The 26,424-nt window shown below is 44.4% G+C and overlaps 1 protein-coding gene across 6 annotated transcripts in view; it reads left to right on the forward strand.

Moving 5' to 3' along the window:
• Nucleotides 1–25,530, forward strand: part of LOC121192641 (myomegalin-like) — a 35,036-nt gene extending 9,506 nt beyond the window's left edge. Inside the window, exons 7-46 of one of the 6 annotated variants that reach the window (XM_041054398.1) lie at nucleotides 5,768–5,905; nucleotides 6,007–6,126; nucleotides 6,246–6,338; nucleotides 6,471–6,695; nucleotides 6,793–6,951; nucleotides 7,053–7,154; nucleotides 7,753–7,890; nucleotides 8,076–8,255; nucleotides 8,479–8,673; nucleotides 8,766–8,948; nucleotides 9,023–9,139; nucleotides 9,230–9,310; nucleotides 9,433–9,539; nucleotides 9,664–9,806; nucleotides 12,407–12,528; nucleotides 12,672–12,835; nucleotides 13,009–13,381; nucleotides 14,191–14,395; nucleotides 14,514–14,630; nucleotides 14,748–15,010; nucleotides 15,105–15,319; nucleotides 15,591–15,708; nucleotides 15,840–15,957; nucleotides 16,098–16,152; nucleotides 17,492–17,739; nucleotides 17,818–17,922; nucleotides 18,033–18,194; nucleotides 18,381–18,638; nucleotides 18,745–18,876; nucleotides 18,982–19,098; nucleotides 19,178–19,367; nucleotides 19,468–19,589; nucleotides 19,821–20,039; nucleotides 20,165–20,266; nucleotides 20,453–20,673; nucleotides 20,768–20,911; nucleotides 21,046–21,184; nucleotides 21,607–21,653; nucleotides 21,912–21,966; nucleotides 23,731–25,530. In XM_041054398.1, coding sequence (XP_040910332.1) covers nucleotides 5,768–5,905; nucleotides 6,007–6,126; nucleotides 6,246–6,338; nucleotides 6,471–6,695; nucleotides 6,793–6,951; nucleotides 7,053–7,154; nucleotides 7,753–7,890; nucleotides 8,076–8,255; nucleotides 8,479–8,673; nucleotides 8,766–8,948; nucleotides 9,023–9,139; nucleotides 9,230–9,310; nucleotides 9,433–9,539; nucleotides 9,664–9,806; nucleotides 12,407–12,528; nucleotides 12,672–12,835; nucleotides 13,009–13,381; nucleotides 14,191–14,395; nucleotides 14,514–14,630; nucleotides 14,748–15,010; nucleotides 15,105–15,319; nucleotides 15,591–15,708; nucleotides 15,840–15,957; nucleotides 16,098–16,152; nucleotides 17,492–17,739; nucleotides 17,818–17,922; nucleotides 18,033–18,194; nucleotides 18,381–18,638; nucleotides 18,745–18,876; nucleotides 18,982–19,098; nucleotides 19,178–19,367; nucleotides 19,468–19,589; nucleotides 19,821–20,039; nucleotides 20,165–20,266; nucleotides 20,453–20,673; nucleotides 20,768–20,911; nucleotides 21,046–21,184; nucleotides 21,607–21,653; nucleotides 21,912–21,966; nucleotides 23,731–23,870 — 6,132 coding nt within the window. In that variant the 3' untranslated portion in view covers nucleotides 23,871–25,530. The remainder of the gene's footprint in view (nucleotides 1–5,767; nucleotides 5,906–6,006; nucleotides 6,127–6,245; nucleotides 6,339–6,470; nucleotides 6,696–6,792; nucleotides 6,952–7,052; nucleotides 7,155–7,752; nucleotides 7,891–8,075; nucleotides 8,256–8,478; nucleotides 8,674–8,765; nucleotides 8,949–9,022; nucleotides 9,140–9,229; nucleotides 9,311–9,432; nucleotides 9,540–9,663; nucleotides 9,807–12,406; nucleotides 12,529–12,671; nucleotides 12,836–13,008; nucleotides 13,382–14,190; nucleotides 14,396–14,513; nucleotides 14,631–14,747; nucleotides 15,011–15,104; nucleotides 15,320–15,590; nucleotides 15,709–15,839; nucleotides 15,958–16,097; nucleotides 16,153–17,491; nucleotides 17,740–17,817; nucleotides 17,923–18,032; nucleotides 18,195–18,380; nucleotides 18,639–18,744; nucleotides 18,877–18,981; nucleotides 19,099–19,177; nucleotides 19,368–19,467; nucleotides 19,590–19,820; nucleotides 20,040–20,164; nucleotides 20,267–20,452; nucleotides 20,674–20,767; nucleotides 20,912–21,045; nucleotides 21,185–21,606; nucleotides 21,654–21,911; nucleotides 21,967–23,730) is intronic. The other 5 variants (XM_041054399.1, XM_041054400.1, XM_041054401.1 and 2 more) reach the window with 5 other exon arrangements.
• The last annotated feature ends 894 nt before the right edge of the window (nucleotides 25,531–26,424 follow it).

The following is a 26,424-nucleotide window of genomic DNA, read 5'->3' on the forward strand; positions in this document are numbered from 1 at the left end:
GCAAAATCAGAGGGAAGTGACAGTTGTTTGTTGGGTAAGTGGTGCGGTGCTTGTGTGTCTGCAAGACTGTGTGTGAAACATTGTGTACAATTAAATGAATATACTGTATGTATTTGCCAGTTGTTCCATATTATGACATTTACAAAAGAATTTAGCCAAATCAAAAATGGTTTGTCATATATTGTAGCTTTAAATGATACCTGTGCCTTTTACTGCAGTGTGGACTTCATTTATATTTTTAAGTTTTAGGTTTTGCTGCATTTGCATCCCCCCACCAAAAGAGATCATATGAGGATCAGTGTATCTGGGGTCTTGCGTTTGTGTGTGTGTGCGCGTGCGTGCGTGCGTGTGTGTACACATTCCCTTGAGGTGCTGTCTTTCATATGTGCGTGTGGTGCACACAGGCATCTCACTGGTTAGCAGTTTAGCAGCTCTAGTTTCAGCCGGGTTGTCGATAGGTCAGGTCGACCTTTGAGTGATCTGCGACCCCAACACTGATATCAAGTTGTGTTGTTTCAGACAGACACCCGCCACAAGAGCTCTTAATTAGTTCCCCAGACACCACAGACATTTAGATCAAATCTATGTCGGGAGAGAAAGGAGGAGGCGGGAAAGAGTAACAGCTGTAACTTCTTATTATTCCCAGGGTTTCCTTTTAAAGAATAATTTGTAGTTACTGTAAAGAACTAAATTAGTGTTATGTTTTGACATTTGATTGTATTTTCAAACATTAAATTTCACCAAACATTAAATAGTACAGTCACAAAATACAAATACAATATAGATATCAAATGTCTAGACTTGTTATTCAGCTGCATCTTTCCCACATGATGGTGGCTGTGTGAAGCTTTCTGAAATATCTGATTTAGAGAAAATGAGTCAGGCCTGGTAATTAACCTTCAAATAATCAGGAGTCAAGAACCTGAAAGCAGACTTAAGGTCCCACAGCTCTGACTCACACATTAATGTGGATGTACAGGATCACACTCTGTCCTGAAGAAATTGCTTTGAGTAAGAAAGTATATTGACGGTGGAACAAGGGAGTTTTTTTCACTGAATATCTGTTTGGAAGTCACAGTGTGGTAGCATGACCATCTGTTTGTGCGCCCTCAGGAAAACAAAAACTGTAGCCGCTGCAGAGACAAACTTGCACAGTCAAATGTATTAGAAAGGCCTTGTTGTTCGACCATCACAGTCGAACCATTGTTGAAATATCTGCTCCACAGCAACAGGAAATACTAGTAATAATCTGGAAGCAAGAATATGTTTTGACACTTGGTACTGGTGTTTGGAAAATTACACTGGTCTGTCAGGGGCACTATTAAAAGGCCAAAACAACACACAACTATGTTATTATTTCTGTAGTGATTGCAATTCAAAACTGTTTTATCATGATGGTAATTTATAAAAGAAAAGTTTTAGTTATTATCAGGGCTGCAACTTATTTTTCTTGCTGATTAATATGTTGATCTTTTTTAATGAATCAGAAAAAATTATTAATCAATTCATTGTTTATACTAAAATGTCAGAAAACTGATAAATTACTTAAACGTTTTATTGATTGCATAAATAACTGTGGTAAGTTTTTGTCTATTGCAATACTTGAGTAATCGACTAATAGTTTCACCCTTAGTTTGTGTATATTATAAATGGTTCTAGTCAACCCTTAGGCAGTGCGTGCGTGTGTGTAATTGGCTGTCCGTTTGATTTGCTTTATCACAGATTAGGATTTTAGAGAAAAAAAGTCTATTATACATAAACTAATATAAAATGAAGTATAATAGAAATATAAGATAATAATACAATAAAAATAGAATAGAGTCTCTGTCTCTCTCAATTTTATATTTTACAGAGCGTCACTAATGTTACCGTGCTACTGAGCATTTCACCTGTTCAGTCAGGCGAACAGAGCTTAGTAAACCGGACAGGAGGAAGTAACAGACTCCCGGGGGAACATCACTCCGTCTCTTTATTTAATAAACCTTAGATTAAACAGATATTCGCTGGCTTTACATTTATTTGTGTTTTTTGAAATAAAAATCGTCGTTGTGACTTGCAATCATAGTGGATATCAAACCGTGAGCTTGCCTTTACCCTATGACTGCACCGGGCTTCTCCACCCCCGTTTTCCCTGAATGGTGCGCTCCGCCGCTGCAGGTCTGGTTCAGGCAGCCACATCGCTATCAGCCCGAAGGATCTCCGATCGCGCGGGGGAGCGGGTACGGTGTGCGTGCCTACTAGTCTAGCTGTCGGTAACGGCTTTGAAATGAATGAGGCGTCTATTCTACCGACCACGGAGACCGGGGAGAGACTCGGCGGACTGTCCCGGGACGCCTGTTACCGCTCCGTGCCCGTGTAAAGGGCAGAGAATTGTTACCGATCCCCGGTCACAATGAGCCGGACGGCGCGCGGTGCGGCTCGTGTGTCCGTGACAGCCGACTGATGGTGCAGAGGAGCGTGCGGTGCTGTCGGGAATGCTAAACATACACGGATAAATTCTGCAACTGATTGACGAGACGGTAACATCTGCGGGGGTGTGCGCCATATTCCCAATGCACCTGCACCTTCAGCACATGAACGGTGGTCCGGAGCCGATGGACATCATTTAATGATAGTCACAGTATCTATTAATGTGCTTTTACCTCATCTTTTTCTGTGCTACCAAAAACCACATGTGCAACCATTCTCTACAAGCCTGGATTTCTTCTTTTCTACCTCATCTCATTTCTCTTTAAGCCATTGAATTTGATGCCATTGTAAGGACTGGTGTCATGAGGAGCTTTTCAATATATCAGATGCAGAAGGCTTTTATTGTTATGTGTTTACTCTGATGCTGCTTGAACATTATGCTCTTTTGTTATTTGCACTGGGTCAAATTCATCATAAGGATCCAGGTTGACTGACCTTAGAGCAAAGAAGAGATTCTGCCACTCTTAGATAATTGCAAACCTGTGGAATGCTTGATCTCAAGATGAAGGAGACATGTCGCATCTGTGGCCGGGAGCTCTGCGGCAACCAGAGGAGATGGATCTTCCACCCCGCCGCAAAACTCAACCTGCAGGTGCTACTGTCTCATGCTCTGGGGCAAGAGCTGACCCGGGATGGCAGAGGGGAGTTTGCCTGCTCCAAGTGCACCTTCATGCTGGACCGCATGTACCGCTTCGACACAGTCATCGCCCGTGTGGAGGCCCTGTCCATTGAAAGGTTGCAGCGGCTCCTGCAGGAGAAACATCGGCTGAGGCAGTGTATCGGTGGGCTCTACCGGAAAACAAATTCAGAGGAGGGTCCAGCAACAATCAGTGGAGATAATGAAGGGCCAGGGGATGGCATCGTGGACATTTCCGGTCTCACTCATGCAAAGTACTGTGCCCTGCTCCAGGATGACCTGGTCTACTCTTTGTATGAGTCCTGGGCTGACGACAGCCTGGACTGTCAACATCACCACCACCCTCAGTGTCCTGCTGGTCCAGGGTCAGAGGTCACAGTTGCAGGCTCACAGCGCTGCGTGCCCAGCACTCCCAGGAGGTGTCGAGGATGTTCCTACTGGCGGGTGGCAGACTCTGACTATGAAGCTGTCTGTAAGGTGCCCAGGAAGTTGGCACGGAGTATTTCCTGTGGGCCATCAACCAGATATTCAGCCAGTGTTATGGGAGGCAGTGTGATTGGAGGAGTAGGAGGTGGTGGGGAAGGAGACAGAAAAAATGTGGAAGATTCAGAAGAACCCCCCTCCTCTGTAACTCTGGTTCCTGGTTCTCAGGACCCCTCGAAGACATCAGACAGTGATCGTACCCTAGCTGGACGAGCCAGCTCCAGCCCCTCTATAGCGTCCCTGGAGACAACTGAGGAATACGTCCAGCCTGGAGCCATAACAGATGGTCCTCTGAGCTCCCCCAGGGAGCCCTTAGATGACCGGATATCTGACTCCCTCTCTGAAGAGCACATGGGAGCCCCACATGGTCAAGCCTCACCTGGGCTCAGCCTCTCTTTGGCCCTCTGTTTGCTGCAGAGCTGTGCCGTCTACCGGCCAGTCCAGAGCTCTAAGGGGAGCAAGCTGCCAGTGCTGCTCAGACAGAGCTCCAGTAATGGAGGCACAAGGCTGGGCTTCCCTGATCCTGTCCTGGGAATGTCGTATGGAACTCCAGATACAGAACGAGACAACCACATGCCAACGCCTGAGCTGGAGACCCCTCTTATCAGGCTGGACATTGGGGTGGATCAGGATCTGAACTTGACCGACATGGAGGACCTATTGGAAGATTTGTACAAAGAGTATCCTCCCCCACCTCCTCACCAGGTATAAAACCTTGTTGAGGATGGTGATGGTGCTGAATAGAAATATTTCTCCACTGTAGGATGATGACACTTGCAGAGTAGTGAATTTTGCCTTTGCACGGCAAATCTGCAGTATCTGCAGCACTCTGAGTGAGCCAACCCAACAGGCTTTGATGTTTGACTTACAAACAGTGCAGCCTGCCCACAAAACGATTATTCTCACCACTTTTTTCAGCGTAATTAGCCACATAATCCAGCTGTCAGTCACTGAAATCCTGCCCACTGCCTCTCCCACAATCCTTTACTCAGGAGGCTGTGAACTACGGTGGTGTGTGTTTGTGTGTGTGTGTGCTGCTTAGCTGTCTATGGGTGGGAATACATTACTTGAGCAGTCAGGTGTGTGTGTGTGTATATGCACGTACAAAGAGCTCATTAAGCACAGGCGTTTTTTCCACAATTTACTGAGTGTAAAATATCTTAAAATCTAAAACCAGCATTTCAAATCTAATTGAGGCTGAGGATCCACAGTCATTTCTGTTGCAGCTGCTACATACTCAGAAGCAGGAACACAGCCTGCAGACAGATGAGATGCCAGTTGAAAAAAATTATGTTGCAGCACAGGATTTTCTGCACCAGTGAGTCAAGACAAGTGTGCATCAGTGTTTGTGTGTGTGTGCAGTATTAAAATATTCAGCTTCCTCAAGTTAATAATTATCTGCAATAGTTTTTGGATGGCGTGTGTTTGCCTCTGAAGGAGATCTTCTTCCTTAATAAGTGTATGTGATCTTGGTGCTGGGGCTGCTGACTGAAGTAGGTTAGATGTAGGGGGGAGACATTAAGGCAGAGTGACTTCCACTACTGGCCTATTTTCAGTCAGAGCCCTTGAGGCAAAGTGATCCACGCAATGTCAGACCACCCTGTCGTCTCAATACTGGTTGGCTACTACAGTAACACCATTTAAATGATAAGTTTATCATTTTTGTTAGGAAAAAATAAATTAGCGTAAAAATCTAAGTCTAGCTGATTCAATCTCAGCTTCATTAAACCACATATTGATCTTGGTGAATGAATGTAAGAGTCAGTGTATCATGATGATATCCTTCCTTTAGTTTATGAAAACTGGAATTATTTATAGGCTGGTTATGTAAAGATAATACAAAGGTAACACAGAGCAATTTGGGCATGCTCGGTTGTGCTAACTCATGCATGCAGATGCTCACGCACCACTCCAGAGGCCCTGTCCTCGTCATAGCTTTTTACAAAGCTCACACATGAATGAGCAAAGTTTCTAAATGCTGAAAGAGTACAGTGTTATACAATCCACTGTGAAGGTTATGCAGCCTTCCGCCTCTGTATTTTTCATGACTTCTAAGGCAAAATATCTTCCTCACAAATAATTCAGCAGCTGGATTTAGTCAGAACATCGAATAGTATATTTACTGCTCGGTTGTTTTTACATCTTTAAACTCTTGACTTCTTATCGTCTTCATCACAGAGTCTCGTTGAGGAGCAGCAAAGTCAGCTGAACCAGTATGAGTGTGCGGCTGGTCAGTGTGTCAGCGAGCTGCAGAAGGCCCAGCTCCAGGTCCAATCCCTGCAGGCCAAGATCCACGAGAGCGAAGCCAACAATATGGTACGACACATAAAAGAGCCTCATCACAGTTGGATATGTTTGATAAAAGCACACCTGAGACCGGATGACAGCCTAACGGTGATCTCTGTTTCCATCTCTAGAAGCTGCAGGAGAAGCTGAATGAAATGGAGTGTGAGCTGCGTTCACTCCGCCAGGCGGCTCAGAGTCAGGAAAGAACCATCCAGGGCCTCACCGAGTCTATTAGCACAAAAGACAGTGAGGTGTGAGCTTTTTTGTTTTTGGTACTATTAAGTAGTGAAAGAACAAAGGTCAGCCAGTGTGAGATGATATCTGTTCCTGTTGAGAATGTGCTCACACAGATAATTCATTCTGATTTAAGGCTCAGGAGCTGTACCAGATGATTGAAGGGCAAAACACCACTCTGTGTAAGCTGCGAGAAATTGCCCACCGCAACCAGCTCACTCAGTGCAAGGTGAGACCTGATGCACATATAGTGGTGCAAAACCTGATACTGAATAAATTCTTGTCGATAGTGAGAAATCTTGTCTCCAGGCTTATGATGTACTGTTTGTCTGACCTTCATCTGTGGTCGTTCCTTCTCCAGGCTCCAGAGGGGGTTAGTGAGTCCTTGGCGCTTGCTCAGCTGCAGGGCGAGCTGGTGGGGGTGCAGAGCTCCCTCTTCTCCCTTGGCCTGGAGCTGGAGGCCAGCCAGAGGAGTCTGAGACAGAGCCAGAGACAAGGAGAAGACCTGATGAGGTTCAAGGACAGACTAAACTCTGATCTGCAGGAGGCACTGCAGCACAGGGAGGTCACTGAAAAACACAACCAGGTTAGTTTGTTTGTGCATGTGGGAGTAAACCAAACATTTAGAAGTAGCCTTGAAGAACCGACAATGCAGCATGCGTAAGCTCTCGTCTCTGCTGTAGGACCTCCGCTGTGCCCTTCAGAAAACTCGCTCTGAGCTTCAGGCCAAAGAAGCAGCTCTGAAGGAGAGCGACGCAGAGAAGCACAGTGCGGTGCAGGAAAAAGACAGATGCATCGCACAGCTCGAACGCTCTCTGCAGGACAAGGAACAGCAGTTACAGGTAACACACACGACCCCACACACTTTGCATACGTACCTTATACAGATACACAGATAATATGCACAGAGTTCTAATCCATCCACAAATCTTTTTATCTGTAGGAGTACTCAGATATGTTGGAATCAACAGGAAGCTCCAAATCAAGAGATGCCCTGCTGGAGAAACTAAGAGAGCGTATCAAAGATAGAGACAAAGCTCTGGAGGTAAAACACAAACACACACTCACACATTCAAACCAAGGATAGAAATTACTGGCAGTGTGGTATAAACAGTGAGTGGATGCAAAAACTCTGTACCATATACTGTGTGATTGATGAGACAGTCATCAGAGTCTTGCGGGGAATATAGAGAGGGTTTTCATCAGAAAAGAGCAAAGTATGCATTTTGTAGAAACAGCCAGTGGTAGGCAGGAATGTAAAATCCCTCATAAACCAATAGGTCAGCATATAGTTTCAAAGCATCACTATTGTCCTCTCTATGTCCTGTCGCAACCAGTTGTTGAGTTGTTGGTATGCAGCACAGTGTGCTGTTTCATAATAAAATGTACCATGGAAAGAGTCTGCATTTTCCTTAAAATCAGATGATGGTGGTGCTCCCTAACAAAAATGTTAATTTCATGCTCTGATACATTTAATTTAAATAGTCTGCAAAGAAAAAAAGAGTCTTGTGAAAGCTGCATATTGGCTCCTTTTTGCCATCAACCACAGAAGCGAACACTGTGTAGAACATGATGAATACCACAGTTGCGGGTGCCCAGAATAGCTGTGGTGTGATTTTCTCCCCCCCCTTCGCTGTCTGCAGCGCTCCATCGATGACAAGTTCCACTGTCTGGAGGAGCGTGAGGGCCAGGTGAGGAGGCTGCAGCTGGCCCTCAGGGAGAAGGAACGAGACCTGGAGAGATTGCGCTGCATCCTGTCCAACAATGAAGAGACCATCACGGTACGCTCATTACACACAGTACACACAGATATTAGACCTGATGGTTTATACTAATGGACAGAGCCCATACAGTACATTTGTCTGAGCGAGTGAGTGTCGTTCTGCTCACAGAACCTGGTCAGAGATACATGACATATTAATTTTTTTGCTTTTCGTGCGGTTACACCTCTGATTGTGACCATCAGAGTCTGGACGGTTTGGTACGAGGTAAAGAGCTGGAGCTGGAGCAGGCGGCCGAGGCCTACAGGAACTTCCAGTGGCTGAAGCAGCAGAGTGAAGAGAAGGAGAGAAACATTCTGAGAGAGAAAGACACCATCATCAGCCAGCTACAGGCAGCCCTGCAGAGCCGCAGCCAGGAGACACAGGTAACACACACACACAGTTTTATGCCTTTATTATAATGGCTTCTAATTGTTTTCTGTGTAATTTTCAAAGCTTTGGAAAACCAACCCAGGCAGGCAAACCTGCGTTACTTGTTTTCACTTTAACAAACACAACAGGTGCGCTGATGCAGCTTTTTCTCTCTCTCTCTCTCTCTCCCTCTCTGTGTGTGTGTGTGTGTGTGTGTTTGTGTGTGCGTGTGCACAGGATCTGACAGCTGCCCTCGTTGCCAGAGTTGAGGCCGGTCCCACTGAGGTTGTTGAGGAGCTGAAGGCTCGGCTGGCACTGAAAGAGAAACTGTTCCAGGAGCTTCTTTCAGACCGCAGCCGCCAGTCTAATGAACACCAAGCACAGGTCCAGGATCTGCTCAGCACTATCAGCTCCAAAGACCAGTATCTGCAGGTAGGCCATGTTCCTGGCATATGCAACTAATGGATTGGGCACAACGAAAGGAAGTTTAAAAGCCTTGAACTTCTTCACTCTTTCTCTTTCAGGACTACTCTTACAGGCTGTCCTTAGTGATCAGCGAGCGGACTGGCCAGCTGCAGGAGCTACGTAGACAGCTGTCGGTAAAAGAGCAGGATCTGTGTGAGCTGAGACGAGACAAGGAGAGGGAGATGGGAGGAGAGACGGAGCATCTCCGGAGTCTGCTCAGAGAGAAGGAAGCTTTTATCAACGTACGTGTCCATGCACGCATTCCTTTGCTCTGTTTCCTGTATACCTGATCTTCACAGTATACTTTATTCATTAGGAGCTGATGCAGGGCCAGGAGGAGGCAATGCAGCTGTCCTCTAAAGAGAGTGAGGCAGAGATGAAGGCTTTCCAGGAGGAGCTGCAGCTGGTACTGAAGAAGGAGAAGGAGGCTCAGGTATCTGTGTGGACACTGAGGGGACACATAAGAACAGTCCTTGTGTTCTTTTAATCTTACAAGCCATATCTTTCTGCCCTCTCCCTGCAGAAGGAGCTCTCGGCTCTGCGTTTATCTTTGACTCACCAGCAGGTCGAAGGAGCTGCCTCAAAGGACAGCACTGATCACCAAGTAGGATTTTTTTGGTTCATTCCCAGTCCATTAGACAATATTTAGGTTTTTGTACTGCTTAAGAACTATGCCTTTAATGTACATCTCCTTCCTCCTCAACCCTGCCTGCCAATCTGATCTAGTGTGTGCTGGAGCGGCTTGTGTCAGAGTATAACAAGCTGAATGACGCCCTGAGGGTAGAGAAGAGATTGTACCAAAATCTCACTCACACTCACACCAAGAGTGACGGGTAAGGGAAGCTGCGCCCAGATCTTATGACAGCCCAGTTTCCTGTGAATAAAGTGAGTTGCAGGGTTTTTTCTGTGCTTTTGCCCTAAAGACACTTCTTTGTTCCCTTCTTCTTCACCTCACAGCAGCTCAGAGAAGATCCAGGCCCTCCACACCGAGCTAGACTCGGTTCAGGCCCTCCGCGGACAGCTGGAGGAGGTCCTGGCCAGGACCCGTAACATGGCCTTGGTGCTGGAAAAGGCAACTAAAAGGCAGCCTGATTTTAGAGGTGGGGATGGGCAGGGTCCAGCCTCCAAGGCTGCAGGGGGCACCATTACTAACTGAGCAACACGGGCACTCTTTATGTAAGATGAAGCTGTGTGTAGCCACTGATGGTTAGTTTTATGAAGAAAAAAAAAGTGCTCCTAAAGTGAATAAGATCAAAGTATGAATGAAAAACTAAAATCAGACCCTCGGTCTGCAGATAGCTTCATCCAGATAGCACAAGCACTACTCACAGTAGCTGCTGCCTGTTCAGATTAACCTTAATGGTTTGAAGTGGCAACATGCAACCCAGAGTCTTATTTATTAATATATTTGGTGAGTGTGGTGTGAATAAGTTTTTATATTGTTTTCTGAAAACTGCCTGCGTATTGCTTTGCAGTGCGATTGTTCTGTATTGCCATTTCTGTGTACTGTCTCTCACCGGTGTCACTCTTCCAGCCTTACTGTCACAGTGAAGTTACGTCTTGTGGAGAAACTCAAGCTCATGCCTTACAGTGAAACGTCTCACCATCCATCATTTGTTTTACATCATCTGTTCATGAACAGGATGTGCACACTTAACAAGGGCCCAAGATACAAATCCAAAAAAGATGGCCTAGCAGTTTCCCCTCAGTTCAGCTTTCATACTCAGTTTTAAAATGTAAACATTCTCTGCTGTAGTTACTTTTTATTCTGACAGATATGCATGAAACATAAAGTCAGCCACATTAGATATAAGGCAGTAGGTGTGTGCTGACTAATTCAAAGTAACTTTATGATAAGTTAATATGATATGTACGTGCTTTTAGTTCATATGCTTGTTGAACGTCAGTTCAGCTTTGTACCAAGATAGCAAGAAAATATAAGATCAAGTTATTTTACAGTCTGCACTGTGCTTGCTATAAATCACATAAGATGTGAATGCCAGAGGTAAAACTTAGGTAGAGTACATTTTCTTGGGATGTGTGCCCTGATTACTCATCTCTAGCCTCAAAAAGATGGAAACCTTGTCAACACTTTTTTTCTTTTTTTTTTTTTTTTTTTTTTGTATTTTAAATGCAACAAAAATAAACGTGCTGGCTTTTTGTCAAAAGCACTTCTGTTATGGATTTCTCTTTATTGTGTTTAATAGGGAATTTGTTTTAAGAATATCCCAAATCTGAAAACCCCTACTTGGTCCTTGATATACTTTCCCTCTTTCCCCAGAAATCAGCCCACAGTGTATTTTTAGTCTATCTGAGATATTCAGCCTCCCTAGTTTGTCTCCTAGTTGTCCTAATGTGTATTTTTTGTAAGTGTAAGAACACATAAATGGTTTGAAATATTCTAGCCTCACATTTAAATGTCAGAAATATCAAAGTCAAAAAGAAACATCTACATCAAATTATAATGTGTATAACCAGACATTTCCAGTCCAAATGAGTGTTTTCTGTCTATGTCCTCACTCCCTCATGCATGAGATTGTGGCATGGTTTTCATGTTTGCATGGCTGTTCCGCTGTAATGCCCAGTTAGATGTTCACAACACTAAAATGCAAAACTCAGCAAATAAGGGAAGCTTGTGTGAGCCCTGCCACTCAATTATTCCCTGATATTTGAAAAACGTAACATGGAATCCACGTTAGTTTAAGTGACAGATACACACGTCAACAGACAGTTTCAAGGGGAATCCCTTTCTACATGTTCCCAGAATGAGAGTGGTGACAATATGTAGTGTCACAGTGTGTAAACAGGGCCCCACATTCAGCCAGTTCAGCTTACAGAGCACATTGTTCAATCAATAATAACCCAGCAGTTTCACTCCATGAATTTCCTGCTCACTCATTCGCAGCACAAAGAGATTTAATATATTTAACTTTCATCCTTATTTGTGGGTGGAGGCATTTTTAGTTGTTAAGTATCTTTGAACTTTCCCTGATTATGAAATAATCCCATAATAAGCCCCAACAATACACTGAGAACTGAAGAGACACACACCCATACACCTATGATTCACCTCTCGCACCACAAAGTGTGTATATGAGGTATGTTATGCGTATATATGTGTGTCTGTTGTGTATCATTAGGGCCTGTTATGTAAAACAGTTTTCCTTTGAAATTCCTGCCAGTCACTTTCCACTGAGCCTCTACTTCCTGGCAGCAGATCAACATCCATTTTTGTGTTCCTCACTCGCTCTTTGCGTGAGTGTGTGAATGTGTATGCAATACTTTTATAACACGAAACAAAAGAATATGCTGCACACGTTCTGTTCTGTGACAATCACCGCCAACCTTTTGTGAGTGAACAGAAATGATCCAAAATCCGTAACGCGTTTCAGTTTGGAATGTTTCAAGTCTTTCTCATGCACACACACACATGCACACACTCACACTGGGTTGCACCGCCATGAGCGTGTTTTTGGCTGGCTGGCAGTGTATGACATAACATTTCCCTTTAGTCCCATGACTTCCAAAGTGGTGATTCAGTGTACAGACAGGACTGTGGAAAGAATGGGACAGAGGGTGAACGTTAGAGAGGGAGAGACATAAAAATTAAAGAGTGAGAAGGGAAAAACTCAAATTGAGATTTAAACAAAAGAGCAAAAAGCAAGTGGATACTGTCCTTATATGGTTCTTGTGTTTCCAGAGCTCAGCACAGAGGAAGAGGAGGACGAGGGAGATGATGAGGACGGCAGCAGTGACGAGTTCACGGACAGCATAGAGGAGGATGATGACAAAGTGACGACCAGAAGTTTGGCCTTCGTTCAGGTAAAAAATGCTTTTATTTACATTTCAGTTAAATACCGTTAAATTCAGGCAGTTTGAGAACACAGATTTATTGATTTCCATCGAGAATGTACCTGATCAAAATTTAAATGTTCTGACTTTTTTTATTTTTGACTTCTGTGAAGGCTCATGAACCTGAGGGTTTGAGCGAAGGGCTGGCGAAGGGGATGGTGTCCCAGAGAGCCGATGTAGAGCAGCTTGAGGAAGAAAAGAAGACACTTGAAGGCCAGCTTGAGGAAATAAGATTACAACTGGAGAGGGATGGATACACCTCTGTGGCCCAGATGAGGTGTGTATTTGTCTCAGAGATCCTTGGGACACTGTTTTGATTATCTAAGAGGACTTCATTGACTGTGGTGCTGTTGTTGTCTCTGTCTTCTGAGCTGCGGGGGAGGTTTAAACCTGACAACTTCACTAGGATAATGTCGATTTGGCTTCATCTTTCTGTCCGTTTTCTGCTAGGAGTGCACTGCAGAGGCTGCAGGAGGAGAACCAGGCTTTGAAAGAAAGCCAAGGACGAGCTGGAGTCCTGGGACTGAGGACAAACACGGAGAGGAATCACAGGAATCTGAACCGGGAGGAAGAAGAAGAAGAAGAAGAAGAAGAAGAAGAGGAGGAGGAGGAGGAGGAGGACGACGACAACGACGAAGAGGAGGATATTGAGGAAGAGGAGGAAGAAGATGAAGAGGAGGAAACCTCTCAGGTGCCGGTGGGGAAGCGAGATCCTCTGTGTGGAAGTCTGTGTGAGGAACGAGGGAAGAGGCGCTGTTCGAGGCCACACTCTCTGGACCTGGGCACGCTGACATCCCATCATCACACACGCCGCACTGAGACGGTAACTTAGTATACAGTTAAACAGAAATAAAATAATGTAGATGTTTGATTGGCTTTTAACTGGCAGCTAATAACTATGACAGATTATTTATAAACCTGCTGCAAATCAATTCTAGTCATTAAGAATTTCTTCTTCAACGTATCTAATAATATTTATTGTGACTAATATTTATCTGCTAAATAAAGATACAGGGGGTTGAGAACATATTAGGAACACCTCACTATCAAGTTTGATTCAATACAACAACACACACAGAAGTAAGTTTCAGCAGTAATTTGACAATGTCTTAAAGAGAATAATACAGCAAACAGTTTAACACATGGTTGTGGAAACATATTTATATTATCGATTGTCCAGGTTGCAGTAAAATAAAACTATTATACTGAGTAATTTTAAAAAAGAATGATGTTTTTAAGCTCATCTTACGGTATGTTTTGGAAAAGAACTGCAGATCACACATTAATTTCGCAAAGTGCTTTGTTACATTCCACCACCTCTGTGAATAAAGAAATGTCTATGCTGGCTGCAAAGCAGATTTTCAGTGAGCTGTGTTAGAGCAGCTTTGCCTCCAGGCCCTGCCCTCTTTTTCTCATCCCTGTGGTCCCTGTTTACAGTCTGTGTGTACGGGTATTTTGTTCTTTTAGTCTCGTGGTTGTTTACAGTCAAGTAATGGACTTCTCTTGTCTGCACCTTTTCATGTTCAATATAAACAGTTAGTGCCCTGCCATATGTGTTGATACGAGTGGCAATTAAAACATTTACATCCCTTTGTTTTACATGTCAGTTGCTTAAACACTTTGCTGTTGCAGGAGAGGGAGCCTGCTGGTGACAGCAGCGAGGTGGGAGTGCTCTGGAAGGATAGAGAGGAGGGTCTCATCGAGCAGGCGGCCCGCCTGCGCTCCGATCTGGCTCTGAGCCACCAGGAGAACAGAGAGCTGCAGGAGAGGCTGATGGTGTCCGAGGCCACGGTCCACGCTCAGGCTGAACAACTGAAGGACTACAGAGATCTGCTCAGTGAGTCGCTCTCAGCAGACATACTGAGAAACACACAGGGACTTTGAGTGTTCAAAATCATAACCAAACATTTGCTAGTGCACAAGATTTCAGTCATTTCTCTTTTGTGCCCCTGCAGCAGAGACATCGGTCCAGCAAGCCAGTAAACAGGTGCAGGTGGATCTTCAGGACCTGGGTTATGAGACTTGTGGTCGCAGTGAGAACGAAGCTGAGAGAGAAGACACCAGCAGCCCAGGTAACAAACAGATGAAAATGTCTCTTAAATCATGAAAACCAACTTTATTTTCCTCTTGTTAAATACAATCATTGATCACAATAACGATATGTTTCTTATTCTCTCTCCCTCCTGCAGAGTTTGATGACCTGGAGATGTGCACGTCGCTGTCCCATCATCAGGACTATGAGGGTGTGGGTAGCAACTGGTACGCTGGTAACTGCAGCAGTAACAGAGGAGCTTATGAAATGGGGGATGAGTCCTCTCTCCAGCATCTTGTCCAGGATCTGCGCTCACAGCTGACACGCTGCCACAAGGTGATCCGTGGGCTGCAGCTGCGCGTCCGCTCCCTGTCTGCCACCAGCGACTACGCTTCCAGCCTGGAACGCACCCCTCGCAAGGTACTACAGCATCAATCAGCTGCTCTGTATTACTGATTGTAATATTACTGACCATTCACTGAGTTTTATTTGCCATTTTATCCTCACCTTCTAGGTGAACTGGGCCTTTGAGACATCACCTGCCCCCAGTGGCGTGGAAGAGGATGAAGGCTGGATGTCTGACACGCAAGGGATTCGCTCAGGGCCCAAACCCAGCAGGGAGCTACAAGAACTGATGGCACGAGTTGCGTCACTGGAGGCCCAGTTGAAGAGCTCCAGGCTGGAGGGAAAAGGCCAAGCAGAGGAGGGGAAATGTGCCACCTGGCCTGGGTGAGTGGACAGAGACAGAGAAGCAGTGGTAAAACAAAGACAAGGAAATGGGGGCTAGTAAGGGTTAGCTATTACTCTTTGTGCCTCTATGATCCCTGTACACCCCAAGGCACATTTATTTTATCTACAGTCAGTTAACAGATAAATATGGGGATGGTTAGTCATAAGACTTAAAGCCTGTACTGCCTGTGCTATAAAAACATGGTAAAAGTCCTATTAATACTGAGGTTCCTTGTGTTCCTCTCCAATGCTTTTTTTTCCCCCTTTACAGGAAGTACAACTCTTTGATCCAGGCACAAGCTCGTGAGCTGTCCCACCTTAGGCAGAGGATGCGAGAGGGGCAGGGAGTCTGCCACATCCTCACCCAGCATCTGGGTGACACCACTAAGGTACCGCAAAACGTTCAGCACCAATTCAATTTTTCATTCAGTGATATTTTATCTGTTTCAACACAATATTGGCCAAGGGACGTTTTATGGTCGATATTCTCATATTTGCTAAAATTCTCAACAACTTTCAGGCCTTTGAGGAGCTGCTGCGAGCTAATGATATTGATTACTACATGGGCCAGAGCTTTAGAGAACAGCTGGCACAGAGCACTGCCCTGGCACAAAGAGTGGTCACCAAGATCAGTGGACGTAAGAAACATCTTCCCCTCACTCCAAATGCACAAAAAGCTACTTCATGTTTTACAGTTTTACATTCCTGTGGTCTGATACTGCTTGAATTGTCCTTTTTAAAACATCGTTTCCCTGTGATTTCGATTTGTTTGACATAGGTGACCGTGCAGAGAGCCATGATGACAAGACGGGCCATGAGCTGCTTGCCTTACGGTGAGTCAACTTTATTATGTCTCCATGTGTGAAAAAGAATAATTTTACCATGTCAAACAATCAGTGTGGACACACATCTGATTCATGATCTGCCTCATGATTCAGCTGCAAAGCTTAATGTTCAGATTATGTCTTGTAGGCACTCGACAAGCAAATGCAAGTGTTTTCATTGTATGCAGACTATAAAAAGGGACAAACCTTTAAATCTTTGCATCAACAAGGCAACAGACTGTAGCATCTGTGATCAGTGGATCTCCCTTTAAGTTATTAGCTGTCTTTGTAGAGCACTACCTCTGTCTTACTGATTAGTTTAGCTCATCATGTGACACAGTGCAGCACACGAGAAGCTGTCGACTTGGCTCTTTATGTTGGAGAGGAGACAGAAGGCTGCTGTTAATCCACACACTGGCTGAAGCACGGATCCTTTACTGTTAAGATGCTTTAGTTTAATAGACTTACAGGTGTCCCCACCAGCCGGGCTTAAGAGGCTCAGTGTGACTGTGTGACAGTTCTTTTTACTGGTGGTACCTCATCCTGCTGAACGTAAGACGGTCCCTGTTGGATCTATAAGAAGGAGTTATTAATGGATTTCTCTAATTTTGACATCTGCTCCTGTATTTATAACTACTGCATTTTTATGGAGTTTTTTGCTTTAAATTAATTTTCCATTACATGTTATTTATAAGGTCCTCTAGAAGTATGGGGAAAGGAAAAAGAACTAGAAGACATCAAAGACTGTAGTCAGTAGCTCTGCAGCTTTATAGTTGGCCCAGGTCTTTCTGTAGTGCATCAAGGACTTGTACAGTTTCTGGACTGGACTCACAGACAGATGGCTCCTTTGTGGAAATCAGTGCTTTCTAAGAACAGCTCCATATACAGGGACTCTCTGTGGTCTTTTTCTACAAGAGATACAGCCTTTTTTAGGATGCTGTTGGAGAGAGACAGGGAGTTCATGCTTCGACAGCTGAAACAGTAAGAGATACACGTGTTTACTTTACACGGGCATATTTACTTTGAAGAGCAACACAATTACTTATGAATAGTTGCAGATTTGTCCACTTACTTCAAAAGTTTTGCTTCAAATCATCAAAATGGAAAGACTCACTGTAATACCTTGTAAGCCTTTTATTCACTTGTACTATACTTAATGATTTTTATATTGCAAAATGGATTAAATATATAATATATTTGTTGATATGTCTATGAAATGCTCTGTGTAATATCCCACAGCCCAAGGCGACATCTTCAAATGTCATGTCAGTTATTAGTAACCTATTATGGGACTTGTTTTATTTCTGTTAGCTCAGACTGTAATAGCTGATTCTCTCCTTGTGTGCAGGCTGAGCAAGGAGCTGCAGCAGAAAGATAAAATCATCGAGTCGCTCCACACCAAGCTGCAGCAGCGTCCTGAGACCCCGTCCAGCTGCCACGCCCTCTCCGAGACCACCGACCAATCAGACAGGACCTCCTTGGTGTCTGACGAGTACAGAACCAAAGAAGATTTGGAGCTGTGTTCTGATTTAGATGCCAGAGAGTATCAGGAGGAGCACCGGCTCCGGCAGCCAGGACACGGATCAGAACCAGACGGTATTGTTGAAGCTTAATTTTTCTTTCTCTCTGTGAAATGCCTCTTCTAGCCTTTCACCTTCCATTCCCCTCTTCTAGTCCGTCCATATTTCCCTCCTCCTCATGGCCTCCTCAAGTCCTCCAGCAGCTGTCCCAACATGCTTTGCTCAGCCCCTGTGGCTTTGACCAGTCAGTCCTCCAGAGGTATGGGACTCACAGATGGCTTTGACTTGCAAAGAACCCAAAAATTAGATTTTCTTTTCCTCCTCTTCCTCCATGTTCTGTACCTGTCACTTCCTGTCATTCTCCTCCAGCCCTTTTCAGTGAACCTGTTTCCTCCTTCCTCTCTGTCCCCTCTGGCCCTGACGTCTGGGGTAAGGAAGTCACTTCTGACCCCCGGCCCAGGGCCCTGTCTGTGATCGCTGTTCGCCCAGAGCTGGACACGCTGTACAAACAGATGAATGAGCAGAACAGGGGTGAGGGGCCAGGGAGAGTGTGTCATATGTGACATTAATTTCTAGATTGTAAATTAAAAACTTAACTTTCAGAATCTCTACCTTGTGTGTAACCACTGTCTCATAGTGCTCTCTTGTGCTTTGAGTGTTTTTGAATCATGTGTCCCACACCTCTTCACTCTTTTGCATGTGTGTTTTTGGTTACAGGCTTTGCTGTTCCCCATGACAAGGCCCTGTTCACCTTCTCACCCAGTGCCCACAACCAGCATGACCTCTCCAGCTACAGCCTGCTATCCCATCATGCCTTTCAACAGTACCAGCTGGGTGGCATCCCTGAAGGCCATTCGTTGAAGTCTGACTCAGGTCTAGTGACAGGCGGGACTTTGTGGGACATGGAGAACATGGTTCAGCCTGGTGGAAGCTATTCTGGATCACCTGGACACCAGCCAGGAAGCAGCCATGCAGGTGTGAATAAGTTATGTTGTTTCAGTTATTTGCCTTCTCTGTATTGTAAGGATAATTAGCTCATAATTGGAAACATCTATTCTTAATTTCATCTGTTTGTCTCTAGGGGTAAATTTGATAGAGGAGCACTTGCAGGAGGTGAGGTGTCTCCGTCAGCGTCTAGAGGAGTCCATTAGAACTAACGAAAGACTCCGACAGCAGCTGGAAGAGAGACTGGCCACCACTGGGCGTGATGGAGGTACTGTATCCCTCCTACATTTGAGAAACACCAAACAAACCAAACCAAACCCTCTCTCTAAGAAATAACATCAAATAAATTGTGTTTATTTATTTTTTTGTCCAGGGGCACCAACAAACATCTACATACAGGGACTGGATACAGTCACTCAACTGTCCAATGAGATCAGAGTCCTGAAGGAAGAAAACTTGGGTCTACAGTCACGCCTGCAGGCCAGCACAGGTGCTATATCTGAAAGCCAACAATTAATTTTTTTCTGTAGTCTGCAGGTTAACTCACATGGACTCTCCTGTTCCCTCAGACACCGGTGAGGAGGTGGTCCAGTTGCGGGAGGCCGTATTTACAGCACGGGCCCGACTGAAGCAGGCAGAGCTGGAGGCCGAACAGTGGAAGGAGGAGCTGAGACGACTTCAGAGTCACAGTCAGGAGCAGGGACAGCAGATACACACATTAAGGCAGGAGCGACAAGCCAGTCAGGAGAGAACCAACAGGTTGGCGTGTTCGTTAGCATATAGAAACTGTGCCTGCGTGTCTGTGTTTACATATCATGTGTCATTTGACCACACAGTATTCATGTATGTGTGTCCTCAGGCTCCAGCATGAGGTGTCTCTGCTGCAGCAGCAGCTATGTGAGAGCAGAGAGCTCATCCACTCCCTGCAGAGTGAACTACAAGTTTACGATCGAGTGTGTTCCAGCACAAAGGCCAACAAAGGTCAGAATTTTACACTAGCTATGCTTAATAAACTTACTTCTTTAAAAAAATATTTAATTTAAAGTGATATGTGTAGGAGTTCCTGTGGAGTTCTTTACTTTGGCGCCATCTGGTGGTAGTGTTAAGAATGACATCATGGTAGATCTGTGCACACTGACACAAATAGACTGCATAAATTTTTACCCAGAAGTATGTCCCAGTCTCTCCAGCGATTGTGTATTTTGTTTTCAGGCTACCTGTGTGAGCTCCCAGGTCTTCCAGTGGAGCTGGGAGAGCTGCTCGGGGAGGTGAGGAGTCTTCGGGCCCAGCTCCAAACCAGCGTCCAGGAGAACAGCGCCCTCAAACAGCTGGAGCTCAAGCTGGGTGTAGGCTCTCCTCGGACTCCCTCTCTCTCTGCCCTCACTGCCAGCCCTCAAAGAGAAAACTTCTACAAACGACAGCTGCTGCACGGTGAGATGCAGGCTTCTTGATCTTATTCCAGCATATTATAACACAAACTGCTTGTGAGGCTTAGCGTGCTGTGGTGTGGTTGGCGTTCTGTCCAAGCCTGGTTTGTGTATCTGTGTGCTCCACAGACCCAGCTCCGTCTCCACCAGTCAGGGACATTGGTCTGTTTAACTGTGGATCTCCTGGTCCCCCCTACTCAGACCTGGATGACAGCCATAGCACTGCCAATGGTGTGACTTACACTGCAACTGCATGACTGCAGCTTAGTCTGTCTTTAATTTGTTGGCTTATAATAATGGAGTGTATTGCTCTGTAACAATAATAACTCTAATGTGCATGTCTCCTCTTTTTGTTTTAATCACTGTTGAACTCCAAAAAATACGAAATAATGTCATTTAAAGTCCTTTTATCTCCAGCAGACCCCCTGGACCCTCACTCTGAGCTAGAGGGGGAGGCCCCTGACGGATCGTTTGCGAACCGTAACGGCCGCCACGCCATCGGTCATGTGGATGATTTTAGCGCTCTGCAACAGCAAGTCCTAGAGGGCCGGAGCCTTGTCCAGCGCATGGAGACAACCCTGCAGGCCTGTCTCAGCCCACCACTGCTGGACAGCAGCCACAAACAAAGCAGCGAACTGGTGAGAGCTGAAAGGCCAAAGAAATATTTTTTAACAGCAAATCATCAGGTAATGACTGTAGAGCACAAATGTCTAAAATATTGAGTTCATGCAGGTTCTGGACTATGGATGTGTGAAGAGTCTGCTGTCCAACACCAGGACTCTGAGGCAGATCCTGGAGGAGGTGATGTCTCTGCTGAAGATGTTCTGGAGGGCAGCTCTGCCCAGCACCGATGCCTCCACCCAAAACCTTAAGAAGGTTTGGAAACACACTGTGATATTTAATGACTCGCCTGATGTTTAAAATCTCTGGCAGTCATGTTATGTAAGAAACTCGAGACACGGTAACACGTATTATTATGTTTGTGTGTGTGTGTGTATGTGTGTGTGTAGGAGCAGTGTATGCAGGAGGAGATCTTGTCCCTGAAGCTGCGTATGTCAGAGCAGGAAGAAGTTCTGAAGGGGACAATTCAAAGACTGAGGAGCACCAGCCGCACCAAGGAGAGCATGGAGCACTTCATAGTTAACCAGTGTAAGTGTTTCTGTTCGAGTGTGTGTGTGTGTGACAGAAAAAAATGTTGGAAGGGCAAGTGTAAAGCAACAGACCTAATAAGGTAAAGGAAGTGAGACAGAGTGATTCTCAGCAGACAACATTGCTTTCCCCTTCTTGGAAGTGAAGAGAAATTCCAGGTTAGGGTTTATACAGAAACAATAAATGAGGCGATTTATTGTCCACAGATCTGTAACACACAGGCCTCTGTGGGTTTTACTCAGAAACACAAGACTGTTTCTTGGATCCCTGGTCTAAATACCAAAAAAAAACAAAATAAAAAGTAAGGGTGTTATTTTTACTGCTGTTATGTTAAGCACCCATAGTGCTGATTTGTTTTATCATCTCTTTATCTGCTCTTGAAGTGTTAATAAAACTTTTCTTTCTTTACTGTTTTTTTGCAGTGTCAAGGACTCGTGATGTGCTGAAGAAAGCAAGGACAAATTTAGAGGTAAGCTGCTTCATATGCACCCTCACTCATGCCGATTACCATACATAATGTAGGATATCTGTGCGTAGGTTCCATAGGTCACAGTATTATGTGGATCAGTATTGTGTGTTGTGACATCCCTGGTGTCCTAAACTTCTTCAAGGCTTTGGTATTTATGATGTAGAGTCGTCACTTTTGGCTTTTCTGTCTCACTTGTTCCTTCGTCCTGCATTTGTCTCTCCTCTCCTCTCCTCTCCTCACCTTTTTTAAACCCCCCAGAAGAATGAGCTGAGACTTTCCTCTCTAAGCTCCTCCTCTTCCTCTCCTTATCCTGGTAATTGTCTGACATCTCGTGGCCTTGCTAATGGGTAGACGTTGTCCCAGATGCTCTTTTAGAATAACTTGACTGTATGTAGTGTTAGTAGTAGGAGTTTTCCTTCTGGTTAAACTGTAAGTGTTAAAGTACATTTCTGTTATCTGGGGCAGCTTCTACCTAAGTGTGGCTTTGCTTTTTTGTCTAATCATGCTGATGTCACTGCTTCACCATCCCATCTGACAGCGAACTTCATCCTGGTTTAACTGGTTTAACTGGTGATATTTCTGCTTTAATAGAGTGTTTATGGGAGAGAAAGGAACATGCTATCATGGCCTAAAGCCCAATCTCCCTGTATAACTACTTAGCTAGTGTCAGCAAGTAAGTAAAGCTGGTTGAATGGGGGTTGTAAAAGTTGTTCCTGAAACCACAACACTGACATGAAAATACACATACATCCATCTACTAAGCCGCCACTGCTCTAAAGTGTTGTTTACTTGTACGTGTCCCACTGTATTAGGGTTGAGTCTATTTACAGCTTCCCCACCATGAGCACCAAAATAATCGCACGCATAGTTTCCATTCTGTGTGTCTGCTGTCACAGTATCACCCGAGGATGTACACACAAACATCTGTGACAGCTTCATGTGTCTCCTGCCCTTCAGTCTTAGGATTGAGTGGTGTCATAAACACCCAGATTCATTCATACCACGAGGCACGGAGCACACAGGAAAAAAAACACAGCAAGTGTGTGTGTGTGTCTGTGTGTGCGTGTGAGGGACAGGATATTTGAGTAACAGCATTGCTTATTCTCTAATCTGTCATTCTCGTCTCTTCATCTGCAAAGAGCTGTGTTTTGGGAATTTTATTACAACTAACATTACGCACAGGAACCTGCTCCTTGCAGTGGTGTTACTTGTTTTAAAGGAATAGTTTGACATTTTGGGAAATACGCTCATTTACCTTCTTGCAGAGAGTGACCTTGTCTGTACCTGTATGCCACGTGATGCTATAGACTTAGAGGTTGGTTAGTGTAACTTAGCATAAAAACTCTAAACATAAAAAACAGCTAGCCTGGCTCTGTCCAAAAGTAAAACAAAAATAAATTAAAAATAGAAATTTTATATCCTTATCTATCACATACTTTAATAGTTGTTTTATTTGCATCTTTACAGTGTTCGATTTTGGCTCATTTTTAGGTCAGTAGTATCTGCGGATGAGGAATGTCCTGTTTTTAAGCCTTGAGTAGTGTCAGCACTATTCCTCTCAGGCTGCACACAGGTCCAACAACCTTCACTGTGAGCCAGCCCGTATGTGACCTGACAGGCAAAATTCAGGGCAAAGTAATAACTGAAGATAACTTAGATGTGTCAGATTATATCAACATTTTTATCAACTCAGGTCTTCTCTCATCTGGATTGTGGTGTTCGAAGAGTAAGACAACAACCTGACAACAAAACAAAAGAAAGTAAACCTGAAACAACAAAAGCACAAAAATAAGAATTGAAAGACATGTGCCCCCCCAGTGGAAATTACACTCTTGTGCTAAGCTAAGCAAATCATCCCCTGACTATAGTGTCATATTTACTGTACAGACACGAGAGTGCCATTAATCTCATCATCTAACTCTCTGCAAGAAGGCTAATAAGGATATTTCCCAAAATGTTGAACAGTTCTTTTAACATTTCACCTCGCCAGCAGCTTGCAGAGTTTCTCAGGCTTTCTGAATTGTTGAGTAATGACTAACATCTTAGTTTCCCTCTCTCCCTTTGTCCCTGAATCCAGCTGAGGACCCAGGAGGTGTTGCCAGAGAGTGGCCTGCTGATCACAGTTTCCTGAAGACCAGTGGCGCTTCCAGAGCTGCCGGGGCTGCGGCCAATCAGCGCCCGGCAGCGAGGAAGCGCAGCAGCCAATGCCTGCTTTAGACTTTTAAAGAACCAGCCTCAACGCTACCACCTCTGACCTCTATGCTGAAACAGCCAAGACCCCACCACCCACCCACCTTCCAGCCCTCCACACCAGCCTACCCTCTCCCATACACCCCACCCACCCCTCTCCTCCCAGCCTCAGCCATGAGAGTGCTTCCATCCTTCCCTCCTCTGGGCAATATGTGCACAGTATAATCTGCACCTTAAGCCTTACCAGACTCCCATCCATCTCTCACCAGTTTTGTCACTCTCGCCCCCTCCCCCCACCACGTGTATTTTTGTCTTTGAGTGATGCAGTTTGCCTTGTTGTGTGTGTGACAGAAGAAGGTGTTTGAAATGTGCCTCTGATGGTTTCAGTGACGTGTGTCCTACTGATGGAGCTGGTTGAAGATGCTCTTAGAGGCTGATCTCAGACCAGATCTATATTTTCAGTCTGGTTTCAATAGGGCTCTATTACAGAAAGGTTTAGGCTGATCATGGTTTGTAGAAATTTAGACAGCCATTAAAATAAAATTTAAATTTAACCTTTGACTTAAGATAACTAAATTTGTGACTTAGAATTTAAAAAATCTATAATATGCCCATAGATCTGTCTACAAGAGCATCCTGTCCTGAGAGCCAGACAGCCTGTGGACATAATGGATGTTCTTGCATGTTTAAAATGGCTTGTGAGAGGAATTCTGCACACATGTACACACATATGTAATATGCGTGTGATCGAACACAGCTCACTCAAAGACAAAGCGTCCTCAACTACGACTGCCACAGAAACCTTTCCTTCCCGTGGCGCTTTTATTAAACGAGGGATATCATTTTTTGCAAATGCAATGCAAAGAACAATGAGACCCACAATGTATCACTAGACACAGTGGAGGAATGTAGAGGAGGTAGGTGATCACTGCTACATAGTTGTGTACTAGCTATATCTGTATTTGTGGAGGAAGCTCATGAATGGTATGTCAGCCATCAGCCAAGGGTTATGAATAGCAGAACAAAAGCCAGAGGAAGGTTCCATTTCAGTCACAAGCCTCCTCTTTTAGTTCCTAACTGTACTTTTTGGCCTCAAACTGTAGTTATGAAAATACTGAACGCAGGAGAGTTGGATCAGTTAAATTCTGAAGGCCACTTTCTGTTTGGTGGGTTGTTATGATATAAAAGAGGTTAAAAGTGCCCAAACGGAACCGGGCTAAACACGCGTATTCAAGCTCCTCTGTAGGAGTTCTCATACGAGCATGTGCAATAATAACGTCGTTTCTTGAATGATCATGCTGCACCAGGTTATTATTGTTATTTCTTTGCCTGACACTGGATTATTAGTCACACTCATAATAATGTTAGGACACGATCTGTGTTACGATTGTACTTTTTTTCTCTGGAGTGTTGATGCATGACAGACACTGGTAAATGGTCAAATTTAAGCTATGGAACAGGGGATTGCCAATACTTGCCAAAGTTTGCACTTTGAACTCTTTACTTCACTTTGACTTGCCTTACCCATGCGAATGACAAACTGTCTGATCAGAGTGTCGAGACCGAGGTGTCTTTTTTTTCGGAGGGGATCTAGAACCACAGAGACGGTAACCGTTAGACAGCTGGTTCAGTTTATTTCAAAGTGTGTGACAGAAATGAGCTCCTTTTTTGGACCAAAACTCAACAGTGGATTTTTTTTTCCCACAAGGTCATATGATATAGTCTTTATACTATTTCTCTTGGTTCAGGCCGTCTTAGCATTCCCATGGCAATGGCAACATAGGTTTTCAAGTTCTTATAGACGACACAAACTTTGGCAGTGTACTGGTGGGATCATTGTTCTGTAATTCACTCACTTATAACAGTTTAACTTCACGTTTAGTTTGATGTGTTTCCTTGCTGTACATTTGCCATTTTATGCTGTAAATAACCTGCTTTTTCTGTACAAACTTTACTTTTGTGTGTGTGTGTGTGTGTGTGTGTGTGTGTGTGTGTGTGTGTGTGTGTGTGTGTGTGTGTGTGTGTGTGTGTGTGTGTGTGTGTGTGTGCGTGAGTGCGTGTGTGCATGTGTGTGCCTGAGTGTGTGTGAAAAAACATCCAACATTTGCTTTTTGCAAAGTTGATTATCTGGGTAGCTGTGCAATAGCTTTATATATTTTATTTTGATGTTAAACATCATTGTATCGCAAGTATGTTTGCTACATTCACTTCCTGCAGTGTATGATTTATATGCAGTGTATGTTAGAAAATTATACCACTTTGAATGAATTAGTCACATAGATGTGTCTGATACAAAATCATAAATAATGCCTTCATGATATGTAAGACACTGATCACAATATCGTCCACCTATAACAAAGCTCTGATTATTGTTGCTTCGCTTGCCTTTAAATTTAGCTTGAGAGCTTCTTCGATCTGCTCTCAGTGGTAGAAATGGCCTTGAACTAGTGCTTGTCCACCTGAGATCTGCCAAATTAGGTTTTATTTCCGCTCAAGTCTTCAGAAAAAGACAAAAGTTGCCAAGTATTTCAATAGAAGTAAAACGTTTGATATTTCCTTTTGAAATTAATGAAGGTAAAGG

Source organism: Toxotes jaculatrix, chromosome 14 (assembly GCF_017976425.1).
Source record: "Toxotes jaculatrix isolate fToxJac2 chromosome 14, fToxJac2.pri, whole genome shotgun sequence".
In the NCBI taxonomy this organism is placed as follows: Eukaryota; Metazoa; Chordata; class Actinopteri; family Toxotidae; genus Toxotes; species Toxotes jaculatrix.